The 19889-nt window shown below is 39.3% G+C and overlaps 1 protein-coding gene and 1 long non-coding RNA gene across 7 annotated transcripts in view; one reads left to right on the forward strand and one right to left on the reverse strand.

The window, feature by feature from the left end:
• The window catches only part of NSUN7 (NOP2/Sun RNA methyltransferase family member 7), a 66964-nt gene that overhangs the window by 31518 nt on the left and 15557 nt on the right, over window positions 1–19889 (reverse strand). For 3 of the 5 annotated variants that reach the window (XM_020878956.2, XM_020878951.2, XM_070451977.1), the window contains exons 2-6: window positions 14958–15019; window positions 12972–14063; window positions 12273–12671; window positions 3734–3792; window positions 3221–3351 (exon numbers count right to left, since the gene is read on the reverse strand). In XM_020878956.2, the coding sequence (XP_020734615.2) occupies window positions 3221–3351; window positions 3734–3792; window positions 12273–12582 (500 nt within the window). In that variant the 5' untranslated portion in view covers window positions 12583–12671; window positions 12972–14063; window positions 14958–15019. The other 2 variants (XM_020878954.2, XM_020878952.2) reach the window with 2 other exon arrangements.
• The window catches only part of LOC139030196 (uncharacterized), a 68332-nt gene that overhangs the window by 5085 nt on the left and 43358 nt on the right, over window positions 1–19889 (forward strand). The window contains exon 2 of one of the 2 annotated variants that reach the window (XR_011482479.1): window positions 16924–17048. This is a non-coding gene — a long non-coding RNA (uncharacterized lncRNA). Of the gene's footprint in view, window positions 1–16923; window positions 18080–19889 lie in introns of those variants that run through there. The other variant, XR_011482478.1, reaches the window with a different exon arrangement.

The following is a 19889-nucleotide window of genomic DNA, read 5'->3' on the forward strand; positions in this document are numbered from 1 at the left end:
GATTACTGAGCCCATGGGCCACAGCAACGGAGGCCTGAGCGCCCCAGAGCCTGTGCTCCACAGGAGGAGCCACCACGATAAGCCATCAAAATGAGAAGCCCGCAGACTTCTAAAGAAGAGCCCGCACAGCAACAAAGACCCAGCACAGCCAAAAATAATAAAGAAATGAATGATAATAGGTTCATCTTGGGCTCTATCCCTAGAGCCATGAACAAATGAAGAAAAAGATACGGGTTCGTACACAGAGGGATAAAACACAAGGATCTCAGGTAGAGACAACAACAAAGATCAAACACAATTTTTATAAGGAGAAAGTGATTCTCATTCAGTTTCTTGTTAAATAACTGCTTCTTCTTCTATCACCTCTTAAAATTAGTCTTCATCGTCTTGTAGAAACATACTAAGGTATACTTCAAGCTTAAAATGATTCTACTGCCCTGGGGACAATACTGCCCAGCCCTAAGGCCCAGATGATCTATAGAGGCTGGCCTCCAACATTCGGAGTTCAGAATTCTACTCCATTAGCTATGGAGGACTGGCCCAAGGGAATGCACTTGACCCACGAGGAGTCAAATTCCCTGGAAGGGGGTAGAATTTAGAATTGGGTGTAGAGATAATAAATTAATCTAAGTGAAGAAACTAACATACAAGTGTAACAAGTAAGCTTAAGACCTGGGGTACAGCAGTAAGGCTTTTTCCTTGTAGGCTAGAAACAGAGAAGGCAGATCAGGAGAGAAAAAGAGAATGAAGCAGATATTAAAAGAGAAGCAGAAAAAAAGAGACAAAGAAAATCCTGACATCTTTCCAATTCCTGATTTCATCCTCTTCTTGAGTCTTTGAATTGCTTGAGACATTCCAGGATCTATTTAAGAACATTTTCCATTTTTGCTCACGCTAACTGAAAATAGCTTCTATTACTTGAAAGCTGTGATTCTTGATTAAAACCTTCTCGGTTATCTTTATACATGTGTTTTTTCAGCATTATCTTTCTCATACATTGATTTTCTCAGTGTTATCATTATACAAGTATATTACACTACTATTATCTTCAATTCAACCACTAAATACACACATTTCTCCTATAACATACTATGAATGGGATATAAAATAACTAATGTGGGAATAAGATCTGTATTATATGAAGCTCGACTGGTTCGGGTAGTTTCTGTTGCACTGACAGGAATGTAACCAGATAACTTCCTCCAGACAGGAGGTAGCACGGTATGTATTACAGGGAAAAGTAAAAATCTGAGGAATCAGGAACCTTAGACAATAGTATCTTCTGGTTCTTCTGGCCTCGTGAGCCATGGTCTTTGCTTGTCCTATTTCCTACCTGCCTTGTTATAGCATTCTCAGCTAAGAATCTGCTGCTGCTGAAACCACAGTCTGGTCTTTCTTACTTGGCTAGAGCTCTGTGGCTTTCCTGGCCGCTTTAGCCTAACCTCAGCTCTCATTACGCACACTAAGACTAAGTTGAGATTTCCATGAATCTCCTTAGTCCTAAGTCAAATGGAAACTGAAAGCAGTTCAGGAAAGCTGAAACTCAGAGCTTGTCTCAAAGCACACTGCCCCACCACTTTGTCTCCAGTGCACCTGCACCCATCCTGGGTACCCATCCTCAAAGGCAGGCTCCTAGCACTGGTACGGGGGGTGACGTGGCTGCCCAGCAACTTGCGGAGTAAACAGGAGCAAGACCCTCGCTCGTCTAAGGTGCCTTCACGCAACTGCTGTCGCTTTTCTCCATCCCCAGATTTCTCATGGCTGCAACTGACATACTACTATGTCCTATCTGTCATCGTCCAGCATACTCTACCCAAGATTCACCAGCTTCAGTGGAAGGAACAGTAGCATATAAATGGTTAAATCTTGGGCTCTGAAGTGGAAGTGACAGTGTTAGTCACTCAGTTGTGTCTGACTCTGTGGGACCCTGTGGACTGTAGCCCACCAGGCTCCTCTGTCCTTGGGATTCTCCAGGCAAGAACATTGGAGTGGACTGCCGTTCCCTTCTCCAGGGGATCTTCCTGACCCAGGGATCGAACCTGGGTCTCCTGCACTGCAGGCAGATTCTTTACCGTTTGAGCCACAGGGAAGTTCTTTAGAGTTAGCCTTCCTGAATTTGAATTCTGGCACTTCTCTTTCTAGCTCTATGGCATTAGACAGGTTCCTTTAACATGTCTGTGCTTCAGTTTTCCTCTGTGTAAAAATACAGGTTGTAACAATATTCACTTCAAAGAATGTGAACAGCTTCTTGTAATAGTGATTGATACATATTAAGTGTTCTTCGATAAAGGTAAGTTATTACTGTAACTCCATTCAGTGACTCTTTCAGTCTCAACCTTCAAAATGAAACTGCTCGAGTGTTCCCTAACAATAGAAAATGAGATATGACAACTGTTTCAGATTATTCACCAGGTAAACATCTTCCTACAGGATTGCTGTTGTTTGCTATGTTGTGCTTTTTATTAAGGCTTAAGAGCACAGGAGACTTTTCTGCTGGTCCAGTTAGGACACTGTGTGTCCACAGAAGGAGGCATGGGTTCCATTCCTGGCTGGGGAACTAGGATCCTGAAGCCCTAACAATAGCGGCATTTCATGAATGACCATCTACTATCATCTACTATGTGTCTGGCTCTAGCTCAGCATTTTACACACATTACTTTCATTAGTTCTCCCAACCACCTTTTTAGGTAGGTGCTATTATTGTCCTCATGCTAGGCTTCTGCTGATATTTAGGGTAAAAGGAAAACAAACTTTAAATATGTTAGTTTTGTTCTTGACTACTGACATTAAGTTGTAAAAGCTGTAGATTCTTCTTTTTTCAATTTGGCAAAGTGGTGGGTTCTTATTTAATTAGAATTTTCTTGTTTGATACATGTTAGTTTTTTTTTAAGAGCTGTAAACAAAGCCAAGTAAATAAATAATAGATGTTTTAAATGAAGTGTAAGTTATGTACGTGCTAAGAATTGTCAGGAATTTTTCATGATTTTCCAAATACTTACAAATTGGATCTTAAAATTCAAGCTTTCAAAACAACTTGAATTTAAGTAGAATATTTACTTTGTTCAAGTCTGTTTTTAAAGGAACTCAAGAAACTTATGAACTTTTACATTTTTTTCTATAAAATTTTAACCCTTATCCACACATTATATTGTATACTATTTCACCAGTGAAATACTAATCACAAATTCATATAAAACATCCTTTTAACCTTCACAGTTACCTGTTAAGAAGGTTCTCCACTTCTAGAACTTCTGCTATAGACGCTTCATTATTAGAAAGGAGACGAGCTTGAAATTTTCTGTCTTGGAAATCATATAGCATCACAATGATAAGACTGTTCAAATGATGTGGCTACCAAGGGGAAACACAGAGAAGGAATAGCATACAAATAATATCTAACAGCAATATTTCCCATTCCATTATTTTTCAAGAGAGCAGGAGTATGACTATTTTCACATCATCTGATTAAACTGGGAGATAGAAAAGGACTGCAAACTAGAAAAAAAAATTCAGTAAAAAATAAGACTTTCAAAAAGGACAATTTCTGACATGTTCATCAAAATGAAAGGAGTAGGATCTATATTAGAAACTTAGAAGCAGGAAAGAGTTAAGGCTGTGTTTTGAAGATGTCTTAGCATTAAACAAACTAGTTATTTAAATCCCAAGGCTTATTTTTAGTACTTTCTAAATAACACTCATGAGACAGCTAATTTTATAAAAGTTATACACTTACTATTGTGGTACTTGGGAAGATATAGCTATCTATTAATATAGTTTCCAAAATATCTTGATCTGCAAAACAAAGAAAATTTCTGTTATGAAAATACCAAAGCTGAAAATGAAAACTCTGGAATCAAAACACACTTTAGCCAATACTGCAAAATACTTTTACTTTCATATCCAAAACAAACCTTAATTCTTGATAAAGACCCAAATTACAATGGCATAATGAAATATTTGTAATCTTTATGAATCCTAGACCCCTGTGACCCAGGCTCCACATGGTGGTGGTGGTGTTTATTGTTTACTTGCTAAGTTGTGTCCGACTCTTTGCAACCCCATAGCCTCCTCAGTCCATGGGGTTTCCCTGGGCAAGAACACTGCAGTGGGTTGGCAGGCCCTCCTCCAGAGGGTCTCTCAGATGAGGGATCGAGCTGCTATCTCCTGCCTTGCTAAGCAGACTCGTTACCACTGAGCCACCAGGAAAGCCCGGGCTCCACATGGAGTCACAGTCCGAGGAGCGTTATCTGATAACCGGGGCAGTGATAAAGGAATGTCATCTCTAATTTACAGCCTTGAAAACATTAAAGAGGATCTAATTAATAATGTCTTACCTTTCATGTACTGTTGAATTCAATTTGCTAACATTTTATTTAGGATTTTTGTTCTATGCTTATGTTCATGAAGGATATTGGCCTATAATTTTCTCTTCATAATATCTTTGTCAGTGTTGGTATCGGGGTTATGTTGGCCTTTATAAAATTTGTGGGAAATATCCCCTCTTCTTCTAGTCTGGAATAGTTTGCACTAAATTGGTGTTATTTCTTATTTAAATATTTGATAAAACTCACTAGTGAAGACACTGATAAGATGACACTTAATCTAAGACCCAAATGATAAGGAGTTACCCATGTAAAGATCCAGGATGAGACAGCATTCTGGTCACAGGGATAATTACAAAGGTAATAAGTAAAAACATACAGACATATTTTGAAACCTCCACAGGGCACATGAGTGTTCCATTTGTTATAATGACAAGGATTAAATGGCAATTAGTACATACCTATCCACAATTACCTCATATGTCAATGGACTAATGCTCCAATCAAAAGACACAGAGTGTCAGATTGAATGGAAAAACAACCAAACCAAGAACCTGCAATATACTGCCTACATGAGACTCACTTCAGGGTGAAAGACCTACACAGACCAAATGGGAGGAGATAAAAAATAAACAGCTCAAGAAAATGGGAACAGTAAGAAAGCAGGGGTGGTGGGACAGCCATACTCACATCAGACAAAACAGATTTTAAAACGAAGCCCATCAAGAAAAGCAAAGAGGGGCATTATACAATGATAAAGGGATCAATGCAAGAAGATAGCATGCTTGGTAACATAAATGCCTCCAATAGAGAAGCACCTAAATATATATTAAAAAGAAACACTAACAGACATAAAGGGAGAAACTAACAATAATACAGTAATCATAGACCTTAACACTCCATGATGATAATACAATAATAAAGAACCTTAACACCCCACTGACATCAATAGAGAGATTATTCATAGAAAAAACTCAATAAGGTAACAGAGGTTCTAAATGACACAATCATTTGAACTTAACTGATATCTACAAAACACTATATCCAAAAAAACCAGAAGACAGATTCTTTTCAAGGGCACATGGAACATCAGAATAGATCACATACTAAGTCATAAAACAAGACTCCACGATTTAAAAGGGTAGAAACTATTTCAAGCAGCTTTTCTGACAAAAATTCTATGAAACCAGAAATCAATCACAGAAAGAAAAATTGGAAAAAAATGAACATATGGAAACTAAACAACATGCTACTAAAAACCCAGTGAGTTCAACAATGAAATCAAGACTTCCCTGATGGTCCAGTTGTTGAGAATCTGCTTCTAGTGCAGGGGGCGTGGGTTCAATCCTTGGTCAGGGAACTAAGATTCCAGATGCCATGGAGCAACTAAGGTTTTGAGCCGCAACTAGAGAGTCCGTGTGCCACGCAAAAGACCCCCATGATTCAACGAAGATCCTGCATGCCGCAACAAAGACCCAACACAGCCAAATAAACAAAGCAAAATGTATTCAAATTGGAAGGGATGCAGTAGAACTGTCACTACTTGGATATAATATGATACTGTACATGGAGAACCCTAAAGTCTTCACACAAAAACTATTAGAATTAATAAATGAATTCAGCAAGGTAGCCAAATACATAAATCTATTTTTACACGATTGAAAGGGAAAGTTTTTTTTAAAAAGTTATCTCATTTATTGCATTAAAAACAGCTAGGAATAAACTTAAACAAGGAGGTGAAAGACCTATACACTGAAAATTATAAACACTGATAAAGGAAACTGAAGATAATTCAAAGAGATGGAATGATAGTCCATGCTCCTGGATTGGAAGAATTAGTATTGCTAAAGTAAGTGGTCAGTCTACCTAAAGCACTGCACAGATTTAATGCAATCCCTATCAAAATACCCATGACATTTTTTAAGAACTAGAACAAATAATCCTAAGATGTATATGGAACCAAAAAAGGCCCAGAACTGCCAAAGCAACCCTAAGAAAAAAGAACAAAGCTGAAGGTATAACCCTACCAGATTTCAGAATATACTACAAAACCACAGTAACCAAAGTAGCACAGTATTAGCACAAAAACAGACATAAAGATAAGTGGAATGGAACAGACAATCCAGAAATAAACCCACATACCTATGGTCAGCTCGTCTAAGCTGACAAAGAAGGCAAGAATATACAATGGAGAAAAGACAGCCTCTTCAGCAAGCAATGTTAGAAAAACTGGACAGCTATTTCTATCAATAAAATTACAGCACTCCCTCACACCATCCATAAAAATAAATTCAAAATGGCCTAAAGACCTAAATACCACACATGACACCATAAAACTCCTAAAAGAGAACCAAGACAAAACATTTTTGGACATAAATAGTAGCAATATTTTCTTAGGTCAATTTCCCCAGGCCAAAAAAAAAAAAGAAATGAGACCTAATTGGTCAAAAGATTTGTACAGCAAAGGAAACCATTCACGAAACAAAAACACACCTATGGAATGGGAGAAAAGATTTGTAAAAAAATGACCAGCAAGGGCTTCATATTCAAAATAAACAAAGAGTTCATAAAACAGGTAGCAAAAAAAACAAACAATCCAATCAAAACAGGGCAGAAGACCCAAATAGACATTTCTCCAAAGAAGATACACAGATGGCCAACAGGAACGAAAAGATGCTCAACTTCACTAATCATTACAGAAATGCAAATCAAATCCACAATGAGATATCACCTCACATCAGTCAGAATGACTATCATCAAAAAGTCTACACATAACAAATGCTGGAGAGGGTGTGGAGAAAAGGGAACCCTTGTACACTATTGGTGGGAATGCAAATTGTTGTAGCCATTATGGAAAATCATATGGAGGCTCCTTAAAAAAAAGAAAATCTATATCATCAGTATCCTACTCCTGGGTATATATCCAGAAAAGACAAAAACTCTAATTCAAGATGATAAATGCACTCCAGGGGCCTCTCTGGTGTCCAATGGCTAAGATTCTGTGCTCCCAATACCTGGGAGGGGCCTGGGTTTTACCCTGGTTGGGGAACTAGATCCCACATGTCACAACTAAGAAGAGTTCACATGCCACAACAAAGACCAAAGATCCCACACGCCAAAACTAAGACCCAGTTCAATCAAACAAATAAATAAAAGTTTTTAACATTAAAAAAAAAAATACACACACTCCAATGTTCATAGCAGCATTATTTACAACAGCCAAGACATGGAAAGAACCCAAGTGCCCATCAATAGATGACTGACTTAAGATGCAGACTATATATATATATATATATATATATATATGTATATATACACACAACAGAATATTACTCAGTCATAAAAAAGAATGTTACTGCCATTTGCAGCAACATGGATGGAACTATAGAACACTATACTTAGTGAAGTCAGATAGAGAAATACAAGTAAGCTATCACTTATATGTAGAATTTAAAAATAATGCAAATGAATCTATATATAAAACTGAAACAGAATCACAGACATAGACAACAAACTTATGATTACTAAAGGGGCAAGAGAGGAAAGGAGGGACAAATTAGGAATATGGGAGTAACAGGGATTAACTACTATAAGTAAAATAGATAAGTTACAAAATTTATTGTATAGCATAGGAAACTGTATTCAATATCTTGTAATAACCTCTAATGGAATATAATCTGAAAAAATAAGTAACTGAATAATTTAGCTGTAACCTGAAGCTAACAGGATATTGTATACCAAATATACTTCAGTTTTAAAAAGGAATAATTATATAGGCACATGGGGTTTTTGTATCTGTGGAAAGAGGGTAATTTGACAACCTTCATTCATGTTGTCAAACATTGTTGCTAGGAGAATTAAGTACTGTCCCTAAGACTTCCTTGAGAAAGGACAATAGAAAGCTTGTACCTGATCTCTTCTGAACTTTGTCCTGTGTACATTTTTCCAGTGCTGACCTTAATCTTAATCCTTTCATTGTAATAAACTGTAACTATGAATATAATAGCTTTGCTGGGTTCTGTGAGTACTTCTAGTGAATCACTGAACCTGAGGGTGGTCTTAGGGATCCGTGACTACAGTTAGTGATTCCCAAAGCCATAACTCAATCATACATTAAGTATTTGCCAGGTTTCTCACCGACAGGTTACATGATTCTGAAATGACCAGATTACTGACACAACCAATTCCTTGGACTGAGAGGTCACCAATTAGTATATACACCTGAAGAGGTTGGAGAAAGAATTAAGCCAGAAATAAGATCAACATTCAGAAAACTAAGATCATGGCATCTGGTCCCATCACTTCATGGCAAATAGGTGGGGAAACAGTGGAAATAGTAACAGACTTTATTTTGGGGGGCTCCAAAATCACTGCAGATGGTGACTGCAGCCATGAAATTTGAGACGCTTACTCCTTGGAAGGAAAGTTATGACCAACCTGGGCAGCATATTAAAAAGCAGAGACATTACTTTGCCAACAAAGGTCCGTCTAGTCAAGGCTATGTTTCTTCCAGTGGTCATCTATGGATGTGAGAGTTGGACTGTGAAGAAAGCTGAGCACCGAAGAATTGATGCTTTTGAACTGTGGTATTTGAGAAGACTCTTGAGAGTCCCTTGGACTGTAAGGAGATCCAACCAGTCCCTCCTAAAGGAGATCAGTCCTGGGTGTTCATTGTAAGGACTAATGTTGAAGCTGAAACTCCAATACTTGGACCACCTGATGCGAAGAGCTGACTCATTTGAAAAGACCCCGATGCTGGGAAAGATTGAGGGCAGGAGGAGAAGGGGACAACAGAAGATGAGATGGTTGGATGGCATCACCGACTCGATGGACATGAGTTTGGGTGAACTCCAGGAGTTGCTGATAGACAGCGAGGCCTGGCATGCTGCGATTCATGGCGTCGCAAAGAGTCAGACACGACTGAGCAACTGAACTGAACTGATGATCAACAATTTCAGGAACACCTTCTTCCTCAATTTTTTTTCTTAATGAGTTGTTCATTAATTTATTTTTTAAGAAATCATTTTGCCAGTTTTTCTTCTGTTTTAATATTTGGTAGTCCTTGAAACATCCAGAGATTCTTTGAAAAAATAAATTAGCTGCTAATACTCTACTTCTCTGACATAAGTCAAACTTAATAGGAATAGGTTACTCTTCATTACTACTCTTCATTACCTTCTTTAGTAGAAAACTGACCTTGTGTCTTATTTAGCAGAGTAAGAATAGTGGTTATCATTTCAAAAATCATTATTCTGAACCCTTTAAACAATTAATCAAAAAAACACACTCTCTGCTTTGAAAGAACTTACACACGAAGGACATCAACAAAAGGGCAAATAATAAAACTGGAAATTGTAAAAATTAAAAAAGATTATCATTACCCAAGCTCTCTTTAGTTTGTGCATTAACCATTCAGCTTTACTGCTCCTATAAAACCTTAGAGAAGAAATCCTGAGTTTTCTTTCCTGAACCATGATTCCCTGAACCTATGCTATATAAGCCAGATGTTGAGTTTATAAAATACCACATGTGAAAATACTGAAAGAACACTGATAATACAAAAGACAAAAGTGAAATATATAAAAACCTCCAATATTTTAAAGCAAAATATCAGGCTCTTAATTACCTTGGAAATCTACTGCATTTAGGAATTCTAGCTTTATTCCATATGAACATTCAGAAATTACTCAGATGATAATTTAAAGCAAGGTATTATTATCATTAAACAACCAAAGCCATCTCATCTTAGAATTTGAACTTAGAAAAATGAACATGTCAAGGAAAAGTAGGTTTATAAAGGCCTATGATGAAGATGAAAGAGAGTGAAAAAGCTGGCTTAAAAATCAACATTTAAAAAACCAAAATCATGGCATCCGGTCCCATCACTTCATGGTGAACAGATGGGGAAACAATGAGACAGTACAGGCTTTCTCTTGCGCTCAAAAATAACTGCAGATGGTGACTGCAGCCATGAAATTAAAAGATGCTTGCTCCTTGGAAGAAAAGCTATGACCAACCTAGACAGCATATTAAAAAGCAGAGACATTACTTTGCCAACAAAGGTCCATCTAGTCAAAGCTATGGTTTTTCCAATAGTCATGTATGGACGTGAGAGTTGGACTATAAAGAAAGCTGAGTGCCAAAGAATTAATGGTGGTATTGGAAAAGACTCTTGAGAGCCCCTTGGACTGCAAGATCAAACCAGTCAATCCTAAAAGAAATCAGTCCTGAATACTCACTGGAAGGACTGATGCTAAAGCTAAAGCTCCGATATTTTGGCCACCTGATGTGAAGAGCTGACTCATTGGAAAAGACTCTGATGCTGGGAAAGACTGAAGCCAGGAGGAGAAGCGGATGACAGAGGTCAAGGTGGTTGGATGGCATCACCGACTCAATGGACATGAGTTTGAGCAGACTCCGGGAGATAGTGAAGGACAGGGAAGCCTGGCATACTGCAATCCATGGGGCCGCAAAGAGTCGGACACAACTGAGTGACTGAACAACAAATAACAATAATTTATCTAACCGGGATCTGCGTTATTAAAACATGTCAGTCACAAGACACTTTCAAAAAACAGAAATAAAGATTGAGAGAAAGAAAACGGTAATCTACCATACACATTACTACAACATGACCATCTAATCAATGGATTAATTTTATAAAGAATAATCTCAGTAATAAATAATCTCAGTAATAAAATAATAATTTTATTCCCGCCTGAAAAATCCCTTGGACAGAGGAGCCTGGTGGGCTACAGTCCACAGGGTCACAAAGAGTTGGACATGACTGAGCAATTAAGCACACAGCACACACAAAAGTAAGATTCAGTACTCTTATCAGGAAAAAATTGTCTATAATAGAGTTTCGGCGTTAACATTAAACATCCATTAATTGACACAGATGCCTAGTGTGCATCTCACTGTTGCAAGGAGAAAATCTTAAAATGTTAATTTGACTGGTGATTTAAAGTACAACACTCTGGTTGGTCTTTAAGTTTTAAAACAGAAGAGGAGGGAAGGGATGAAATAGAATCTGAAAGTTTAAACTGGAGGAGGGAAAAATGGCTAAGACAGATTTTTTAAGAAAAATATCACAAGCTGAAACTAAAGAAATGAAACTCAGAGAGAAGCTGCCTCTGAACATCACACAAATTTTTCTCTGTGATAACAAATTGCTGGCTTCAGAGATGAGCTATATCATGTCTGCAGACAACCAAAAACACACATTTATAGCTGAGTAATTAATGGGACATTTTAATTCAACTGAACAATTGTTAACCAACTCTGAGCAAGGATGTCCAAGGCCCAATAAGTACTAACAGTAAGTAAATGATGCATGTAATGCCCTTTCTAGGTGTCTCTTTAGGAAGTTTTATCATTTTAGCCATGTTGCTAATACTCCAAACATTTCTGGAACTTCTTTTCAGTCAGTATACAAATCAACACAAACTTTAGTTTATACTGTATTACAGTTGATAGCTAGTACTAAAACCTGTCTCCAGGCCCTTTGACTGCTCTCATAGTAAAAATATTTGGTTCTGTACTGGAATCAACTCCATACTCAAAAGTTGATAATTACGCACCATCGAAGAAATCTGAAATATTACACCTCAAATCCTGGAGGCAAATTAAAAGGGATTTCGACAAAAATTTGGAAGAATAAATTTACAAGCTTTTAAAACTAAACAAAGCAAATGACAGTGAAAACGATCATCTTAATTTTGACCCACCTAAGCACAGGGAAATCTACAGTGGAAAACATATCTGACTGAAAGAGATTGTTTTGGAAACTCTCCTTAAAGGCTTGACATCTGCAACGGACCAAAGATATTCAGAAGTCTAAAAACAAAACCTGGTGTATGTGTGTGAGGGTGCGAGGAGGAGGTTCGATGCACCTCACAAATTCTCTCATTATTCTCGTTTAGGGCTGTCAAAACCGGTACTACTCACACTTAAGTGCACTGAAAGCCAACTCATAGGACAAACGCTGAAAGGATTCATCCTCGGATTCGGTTGAGGACGGCAGGGGCTCATTCCCATACTTTATTAAGGCTTTCTCTGGTGACTTTTCGAGTCTAATGCCCTGAAAAATATTTGCTGCCAGGATGTAAACGGAGTCCGGATAGCCAGTTTTTTCGGGTGAACCAGTTGAGCTGTTGTCGCTGCATGGTGGGTCCCCTGCCAGTGCCAGCGAAGAGAGCTGGGAGATCTCCGCAGTTGTTTCTTCCAAAACCTCCAGTTCATTTGCGGAGTTAAACATGTTTGCCCCCCTGACTGTCCCAGGTAACTCAAGCTTGAATTACAGCTCAGATGTTCCGGGAAAGGGTTTTCCCTGTTCAAGCATCGTCTCTGTGAAAACAAAAGATTATCCCGCTTAAACCACTATTTCCGCAAGACCACACTTGGTGACCCACCTCGTGTGGCCCTAGAGACTAAGCGGCGGCATTCCCTGGCCGCCCCGAGCATCCCTTACTTCGAGCCGGGAAACCTCCACACACTCACAAAGGGAGAGGGGTGGAGACGGCTCCGAATGGCCTCCGAAGCGACGAGACCTTAACCGAGGCCCGTTTGGGTGCAGCGCTCCCCCAAGAGCCGCACCTGCGGCCCCTCGGGCGCTGCTTTCACTGGCTCCCGCGAGTCCTCCCTTACCCCAGAGGGCGGATGTTCCCCGGGGCTTTGGGAACAGAGACGCGGCAGCCGCGGCAGCACTTCGGGCACCGGTGGCTGGTATCTCACACAGCGCCCTCGGCGGCCCCGGGACTACTGGGCTGCCACGGCGGTCGCGCAGGCAGTTTGGTTCAAATGAGCTTCTCCCACCCGCCGGGGTCGGGGCAGGGGGGTCGCGACCCCCGGCTCTCGCTTCGCTCGGGTTCCTGAGGGAGGATGCGCCTCAGGGCTTCGCCCGCCCGCGCGGTCGTCTCCACGAAGGCGGCAGCTGAGCCGGGTGGAGCACGAGGCTGGTGGGCCCGCCGGCTCCGGCCGCGGAAAGGTAGGCCTCCCCCGTCTGCCGCAGTCAGCCGGCCCGCGACCCGGGTCTCCGTGGCAACCAAGGGCGCGGCGGGGGGAGGAACGCTGCCAGAGGGCAGTTCCCGCGGGATTTGGCGGCGCTTCCTTTCTTTCCGGAGTTGCTCCTGCTCTCTCACCCCGGACACCTGTGCCTGCCCCTCCTCAGGTGGGAGGGCCCTGCATGATCGGACTGCTTGGAGATCCTCGACTTCCCCAGAATCGATCACAAGGGACCCTTCTTCTCCAACTCGTCCCCTGTGATTTCCTTGAAAGCAAGAATTTTGTGTTGCTGACAGCACCCAGTTTAGCGGGTTAGCGGGCACGCAGGAAATGTTAAACGGCTCAGTGTAGAACTATTGAAGAAAAAAAAAAGGTAAAAAAACTGACGAGTCGACTGTGTTTCCACGCTTTTTAGAACAGTAGATACCACAGATATCACATTAGATGGCCCCTTCTAGGACTGACGGCGCGCGCTTAGCCGTGGTGGACTCTTTGTGGCCCCATGGACTGCGGCCCTCCAGGCTCCTCTGTCCGTGGAATTCTCCAGGCTAGAATACTGTACCGGAGAGAGCTGCCATTTCCTTCTCCAGGGGGGTCTTCCCAATCCAGGGATGGAACCCCCACCCCGTCTTCTGTTTTCCTAAATTGCAAGCAGATTCTTTACCCGCGAGCCACGGGTGAAGCCTTCCAGGGCAAGTTCTGTAAAGACGTGCCAGCCTCCTTCCCAGGAGTTGCCTGCAAAGAAAGATGTTGCTGAAATGGGCCTACAAACAACAAATTCACACCCCTGAACGTATTGAATGGAGCTGGGGATATGTATAAAGTTCCCCCAAAGGGTTTTAATATGGCTACTTTAATTTTTGAGTGTCCTGGAGAGAAGTCTGCATCCTAACTCACCAAGGAAAAACCAGCTGCGCTCAGTCTTAAAGGTAGTGGAAAAATACTTTAATTTCTAGAATAAAAACCAAATGACTGAGATTTAAATTTACGTGCATCTTAAGCTTTTCATTGATTGCCTGTTAACCTATCTCCAAAGTGCCTGTTCTAAAACTGGAGAAAAAGAAGAGATTGCTTTTTTCCTCTACTCTATACCATTTGTATTGCTGCTTTGAAACTTCTCCAACAGACTTCAATAGGTCTAATAGTCTAATGACTTAAATGCCAGTCCTAATAGCTACAGCTTTTCTGTGTGCTCTCAAATTTTTCTTACGGTAAGATTCAATGAACAAATGCAAATATGAATATATAAAGATCATGTGATGAAAAGTAACATATATGTACTTCACATTTCTTGCCTGGTTTAAAAAAGTCCTAGATTTTAAAACAGAAATGGGCGTTGGATTGTGCAACTTGACAAATTATGTTTCAAGTTTTAAGTGAAAAAAATCATGAAATCATTTTTAAAATAAGATTTTATTTTATTGAAAATAAAATAGATGCTAATATCTACTTAAAAGAAAGAAACATCTGCTAGATACTTGGTCTCCATTTTCTATATGAAGCAAAAACCAAAGCCTGCAAGTTGAATGAAGTTCTTCATTTTGGACTGAGATCAAAGTCACAGGAAAATCTTGCAAGTGCAAGCCCCAAATTCAGCAAGAAGTGTGATAAATACACTTGAGTAAATACCTTATTTGCTGCTGGTTGAGAATCTCAAATTTGGTTTGTCTTCTTTGTAGAAGTGGTCCAATCTGGAAAAGAAGCATAATTTATGTAACTAAGATCAGTATGGTCACTCAAGAGATTCTAAATTGTGTTCACTGGTTCTTTCTCCATGTGTTAAACAGGAAGAGCTAGACTTTGGCATTTGGTAAGTTTATTATCTGTGTAACCTTAGGCAAGTCCTTACATCCCTGAGCTTCAGTTTCTGGACCTATAAGGCGGACTGTATAATAATGCTGCCTTTGAGGAGGTTTGTGAGTATTTAGTGGAATGATGTATGTCAAGATTGTCTGGAAAGTAGTAGCTCAATAGTTAATTCCTCCTTTCCCCCTCTATTGTTAAGAAGGGGAGAATGGATATTGGGGAACTATTAGTAGCAATTTTCTACAAATCTGTTTGCCCTGACCCCATCACCCACCATTTCACTCACTCCCATTAATCTCAATGTGTAGTCTCCCCTACTTTATGTTCCTATAATATTTTTTGCATGCATATATGCTTTCATTCATTTATCAGATGTATATTAAATTCTTATCACGTGCCTCACACTTTCCTCAGTCTTGAAGTTTAAAAAAAAAATTTATAGAATGATCGGGGACCTTACCCTCAGGAAATTAATGGATAAGTATACTTGTATTTTGAAACACTGTATTTTTTATTGTATATATTTATGTGTGTCTCTGTACTCCCCACTTCTGCCATCCTTACTTGCACAACCCAAACAATACACACACTCTAAAAAGTTCTATTGTGTCTTTTAAGTTTTGTTATATCTTTTTATTCCCAGAAAGAGCAAAATATCACTCTTTCACATGCACAGATTACAAATATGAAGGTGTCTTTAGGGGTCATGGTATATTTTATTATGCATCACACAGTACACAGTATGATCTGTGGAAAATGTGAGATAAAAAGCTATCTATAAACTTTAAAATACTATTGTCTTTCAAAATATAGTTTGAGTAGCTCTTGTTTGGTTTTTTGTTTGTTTGTTTTAATGATATATCAATGTGACAACTCACTGTTGAAAACGAGATTTAAGGAGAGTCTTTATCCCCAAAGTAAAGCTTAGGCCAGCAGTTGTGGGTTAGTGAATTCGTGGTTACTATTTACTCTAATCCTGCCTCCTTACCTTCAGTCCTGGTTTACGGGCTCATTGTGGACATAAAGTATTGGAGGGGAGGACTAGAGGGAAGCATATCAAATCTCAGTGAGCACTCTACAAAAGTAACCAGAGCGATAGGTATGTGGATTCAGCTGTTGTGAAAGCGAGTATGAAAAAAATCCAGCCTTTGTTTAAATTGCACTCTGTAGTATGATCAGAACATTAAGTCAGAGATGATGTAGAAAATTAAAGGTTAGTTACCTGGAGCTTTCTGCAAAAGGAACTTAAAGGAGTGATTTTCTTTCCCCAGGGGGTAGAGTATTTTTAAATATTTGTAAATTAACATTCCTTGTATTTGAATCAGAGCAGCTTCTGTATGTTAGTCAAGTAGGTATTCAAAAAACATTTGCTCAATGTCTGCATCTCCTTTGCTGCCCTGCAAATAGGTTCATCCGTACCATCTTTCTAGATTCCATATATATGCGTTAATATACAATAATAAACCCATGGTTGAGTCATGTCGATGTATGGCAGAAATCAACACAATATTGTAAAGCAATTATCCTTTCATTAAAATAAATAAATTAAAAAAAAACAAAAAACACATTTGCTCATGCTTCAGTTTGATCTGGGCATAAAAAGTTGTGCTCAGTTCCACTGCAACTTGTTATAGAAATGTAAAAAGTGTATGAAACAAAGGATTTTAACTTATGTTCTTAAACATCACAACACAATTTATCATTATGGCTACTGAGAAATAGTACTACTGATTTTTTTTTTTTTTTTGGTACAATAATTCTTTCCCTTATTCTTTTTTATTTGACACAGCTATCTAGTGTTCCAGCCTGGACCTCAGCTTTTCCCAACTCTGAACTTTAGAGCTGATAGATGCTGAAATAGCCCATTCCAGAGGAGGAATAGATAACCCAAGAAGGCAGGAAACTCACTCTGAGGTAAAGAGCATCAATCCTCTGATGCTGTGTGAGTGTCGATGTGAAGGAATATTTTGCATTATTCAAGTGTTTCCTTTCCTAGTCGTTATGGAAACTTGTCCCAAGCAACTTGAAAAGGAAATGCAAAGATCCGTCTGGGAAAAATCAAAATATGATCGTGGGTTCTTTACCATGAGACAGTCAAAGATTAAGCAGAAGAGCCATAACCGTTTGCAGAGGGATGGGGAAATCTTCCTTAATTTGGAAGCAGCAGAAAACTGAGATGGAGCAAAGAGTATTGAAGGGTAGGCAAGTGAAAAAGAACAAAAGTCCAATTGAGCAAAAGTGCCATTAGGAATAACTTTGAGATTTAGAAGCCAAAAATGACAACAGCAACTAAGGAGGAGTTTGTTACCTAAGACGCAAGAGGAAAAGAGGATTCGGGAGACTTGTAACCCTAGCCCTTGATTGTTCTTGTGGCCCAAGAGAAACAAGGGTTACAACAGACAACCATTGTAATAAATTTCAGGCATACAGTAGTTTCCCAGAGTTAGTCATTCAAACACCACATTCATGAATTATTTTTACATATTCATATACTACCATTTATATTACTTACCCAGTATTTTATTTTAACTCAGAATCATGGTTTTTCTTAAATAGAAAACTTGTGCATGGAAAATCATAGTCATTTGCCATAAATGAAAATAACCACAACAAAAGCAAAATAACACTATTAAATTCTAGTTAGAAATGGTTGTACCAAAGCTCCAGGCTTGAGATTGACTGTTCTTGGTTAAAAAGGAAAATGGGTGGGCTTCTAGGTGACTCAGTGGTAAAGAATCTTCCTGCCAATGCAGGATTCAGGGGTTCAATCTGTGATCCAGGAGGATCCCACATGCCACAGAGCAACTAAGCCTATGTGCCTTAATAGAAAAAAAGAAGAAAGAGAAGAAAAAGGAAGATGGGCAATGTTAGCAGGGTGTTAAACACTAGTATAAACGACACTTTTCTCCTTGACAGAGGGAATAAAAGAGAATTGGATAAAGCAACTTTCTCATTGTGTGTGTGTGTTTTCAACACTAGATTGGCATATCCCTTCAAATCATTTCTCGTACTTTTGATGATACTGACCCCATACTTGGGGAAATACCATACTAAGAGATTTGAGTTCAAGAATTAGAGAAACAGTGCTGTCTCTGAAATAAGAGGAAGAAAATGCAAGTAATTTGAAATTGATCAAAAAAGAATTAGAAGGATCTAATGGCACAGCGTTCTTGCCTGGAGAATCCCAGGGACGGGGGAGCCTGGTGGGCTGCCGTCTATGGGGTCGCGCAGAGTCGGACACGACTGAAGCGACTTAGCAGCAGCAGCAATGGCACAGTGGTAGTGGGACTTTGAAACCAGAGTCAGAAGACCTGATTTTAGTCTTAATGTGTGTGTGTGTTCAGTCACTCAGCCGTGTCCAACTCTTTACAGCCCTATGGACTGTAGCCTCCAGGCTCCTCTGTCCATGGGATTTTCCAGGCAAAAATTCTGGAGTGAGTTGCCGTTTAGTTGCGTAATCCTAGGCAAATCTCTTCATTCTTTCTATTTGTTCTTTGACATGTTCAAATCAGGCTTCCCTGGTGGCTAAGAGGTAAAGAATTTGCCTACAGGAGACACAGGTTCAATCCCTGGGTTGGGAAGATCCCCTGGAGGAGGGCATGCCACCCGCTCCAGTGTTCTTGCCTGGAGAATCCCATGGCCAGAGGAGCCTGGTGGGCTGCAGTCCTTGGGGTCACAAAGAGTTGGACATGACTGAAGCAACTTGGAATGCGTGCATGTTCAAGTCTGTGATTTATTTACTAAGAAAAAACTGAGTGGGGAAGGATTTATTGAGACTGAAAAGATTGGCAGTTTATAGGGGAAAGATATTTAAATATATATTTTAATATTTACTTAATATCTATTGAAAATATCCATTTAAAAGTTTATTTTGACAAAAAGTGCAGAAATGGAAGGATAAAAGAACAAAGATATACAACATATAGAAAACAAATATGAAAATGGTTGATATAAATTCTACCTAATCTGTATTTACATTAAATGTAAAGGGGTTAGTAAAATGGATTTAAAAGTTCAACTGTAAGCTGGCTGCAAAAGACATGTTTAGATTCAAAGATTCAAGTGGACTGAAAGTGAAAGGATGGGAAACTAGCCTTGCAAAATAGAACCAAGAGAGCCTCAGAGACTGGCTATACTATTATCAAACAAACTAGACTTTAAGATAACAGTTGTTTCTATAATATGTTTTTCTTAGAAAACATACTTGAATATCTCAATACACTCTTCTGGCATTTGCAAAATGTTAGTAAATTTGTGGCATGTCAAAAAATTCCATTGAATCAATGATTTCATTGGGAGCATTGGATATGTATTTTAGGTCACAGTACAGCATGTATGAAGTGGTATCAACTATTACATATAAAATAAACTACAAGGATATATTATACAACATGGAAAATATAGTTAACATTTTATGATAAATGGAATATACTTCCCTGATAGCTCAGTTGGTAAAGAATCCACCTGGAATTCAGGAGACCCTGGTTTGATTCCTGGGTCAGGAAGATCCATTGGAGAAGGGATAGGCCACCCCACACCAGTATTCCTGAGCTTTCGTTGTGGCTCAGCTGGTAAGGAATCTGCCTGCAATGAGAGAGACCTGGGTTCGATCCCTGGGTTGGGAAGATCCCCTGGAGAAAGGAAAGGCTATCCACTCCAGTATTCTGGCCTGAAGAATTCCATTAACTGTATAGTCCATGGAGTTGCAAGTTGGACACAGCTGAGTGACTTTCATTAAGTGAAATATAACCTTTT

The sequence above is a fragment of the Odocoileus virginianus genome, chromosome 21, assembly GCF_023699985.2.
Source record: "Odocoileus virginianus isolate 20LAN1187 ecotype Illinois chromosome 21, Ovbor_1.2, whole genome shotgun sequence".
Lineage (NCBI taxonomy): Eukaryota > Metazoa > Chordata > Mammalia > Artiodactyla > Cervidae > Odocoileus > Odocoileus virginianus.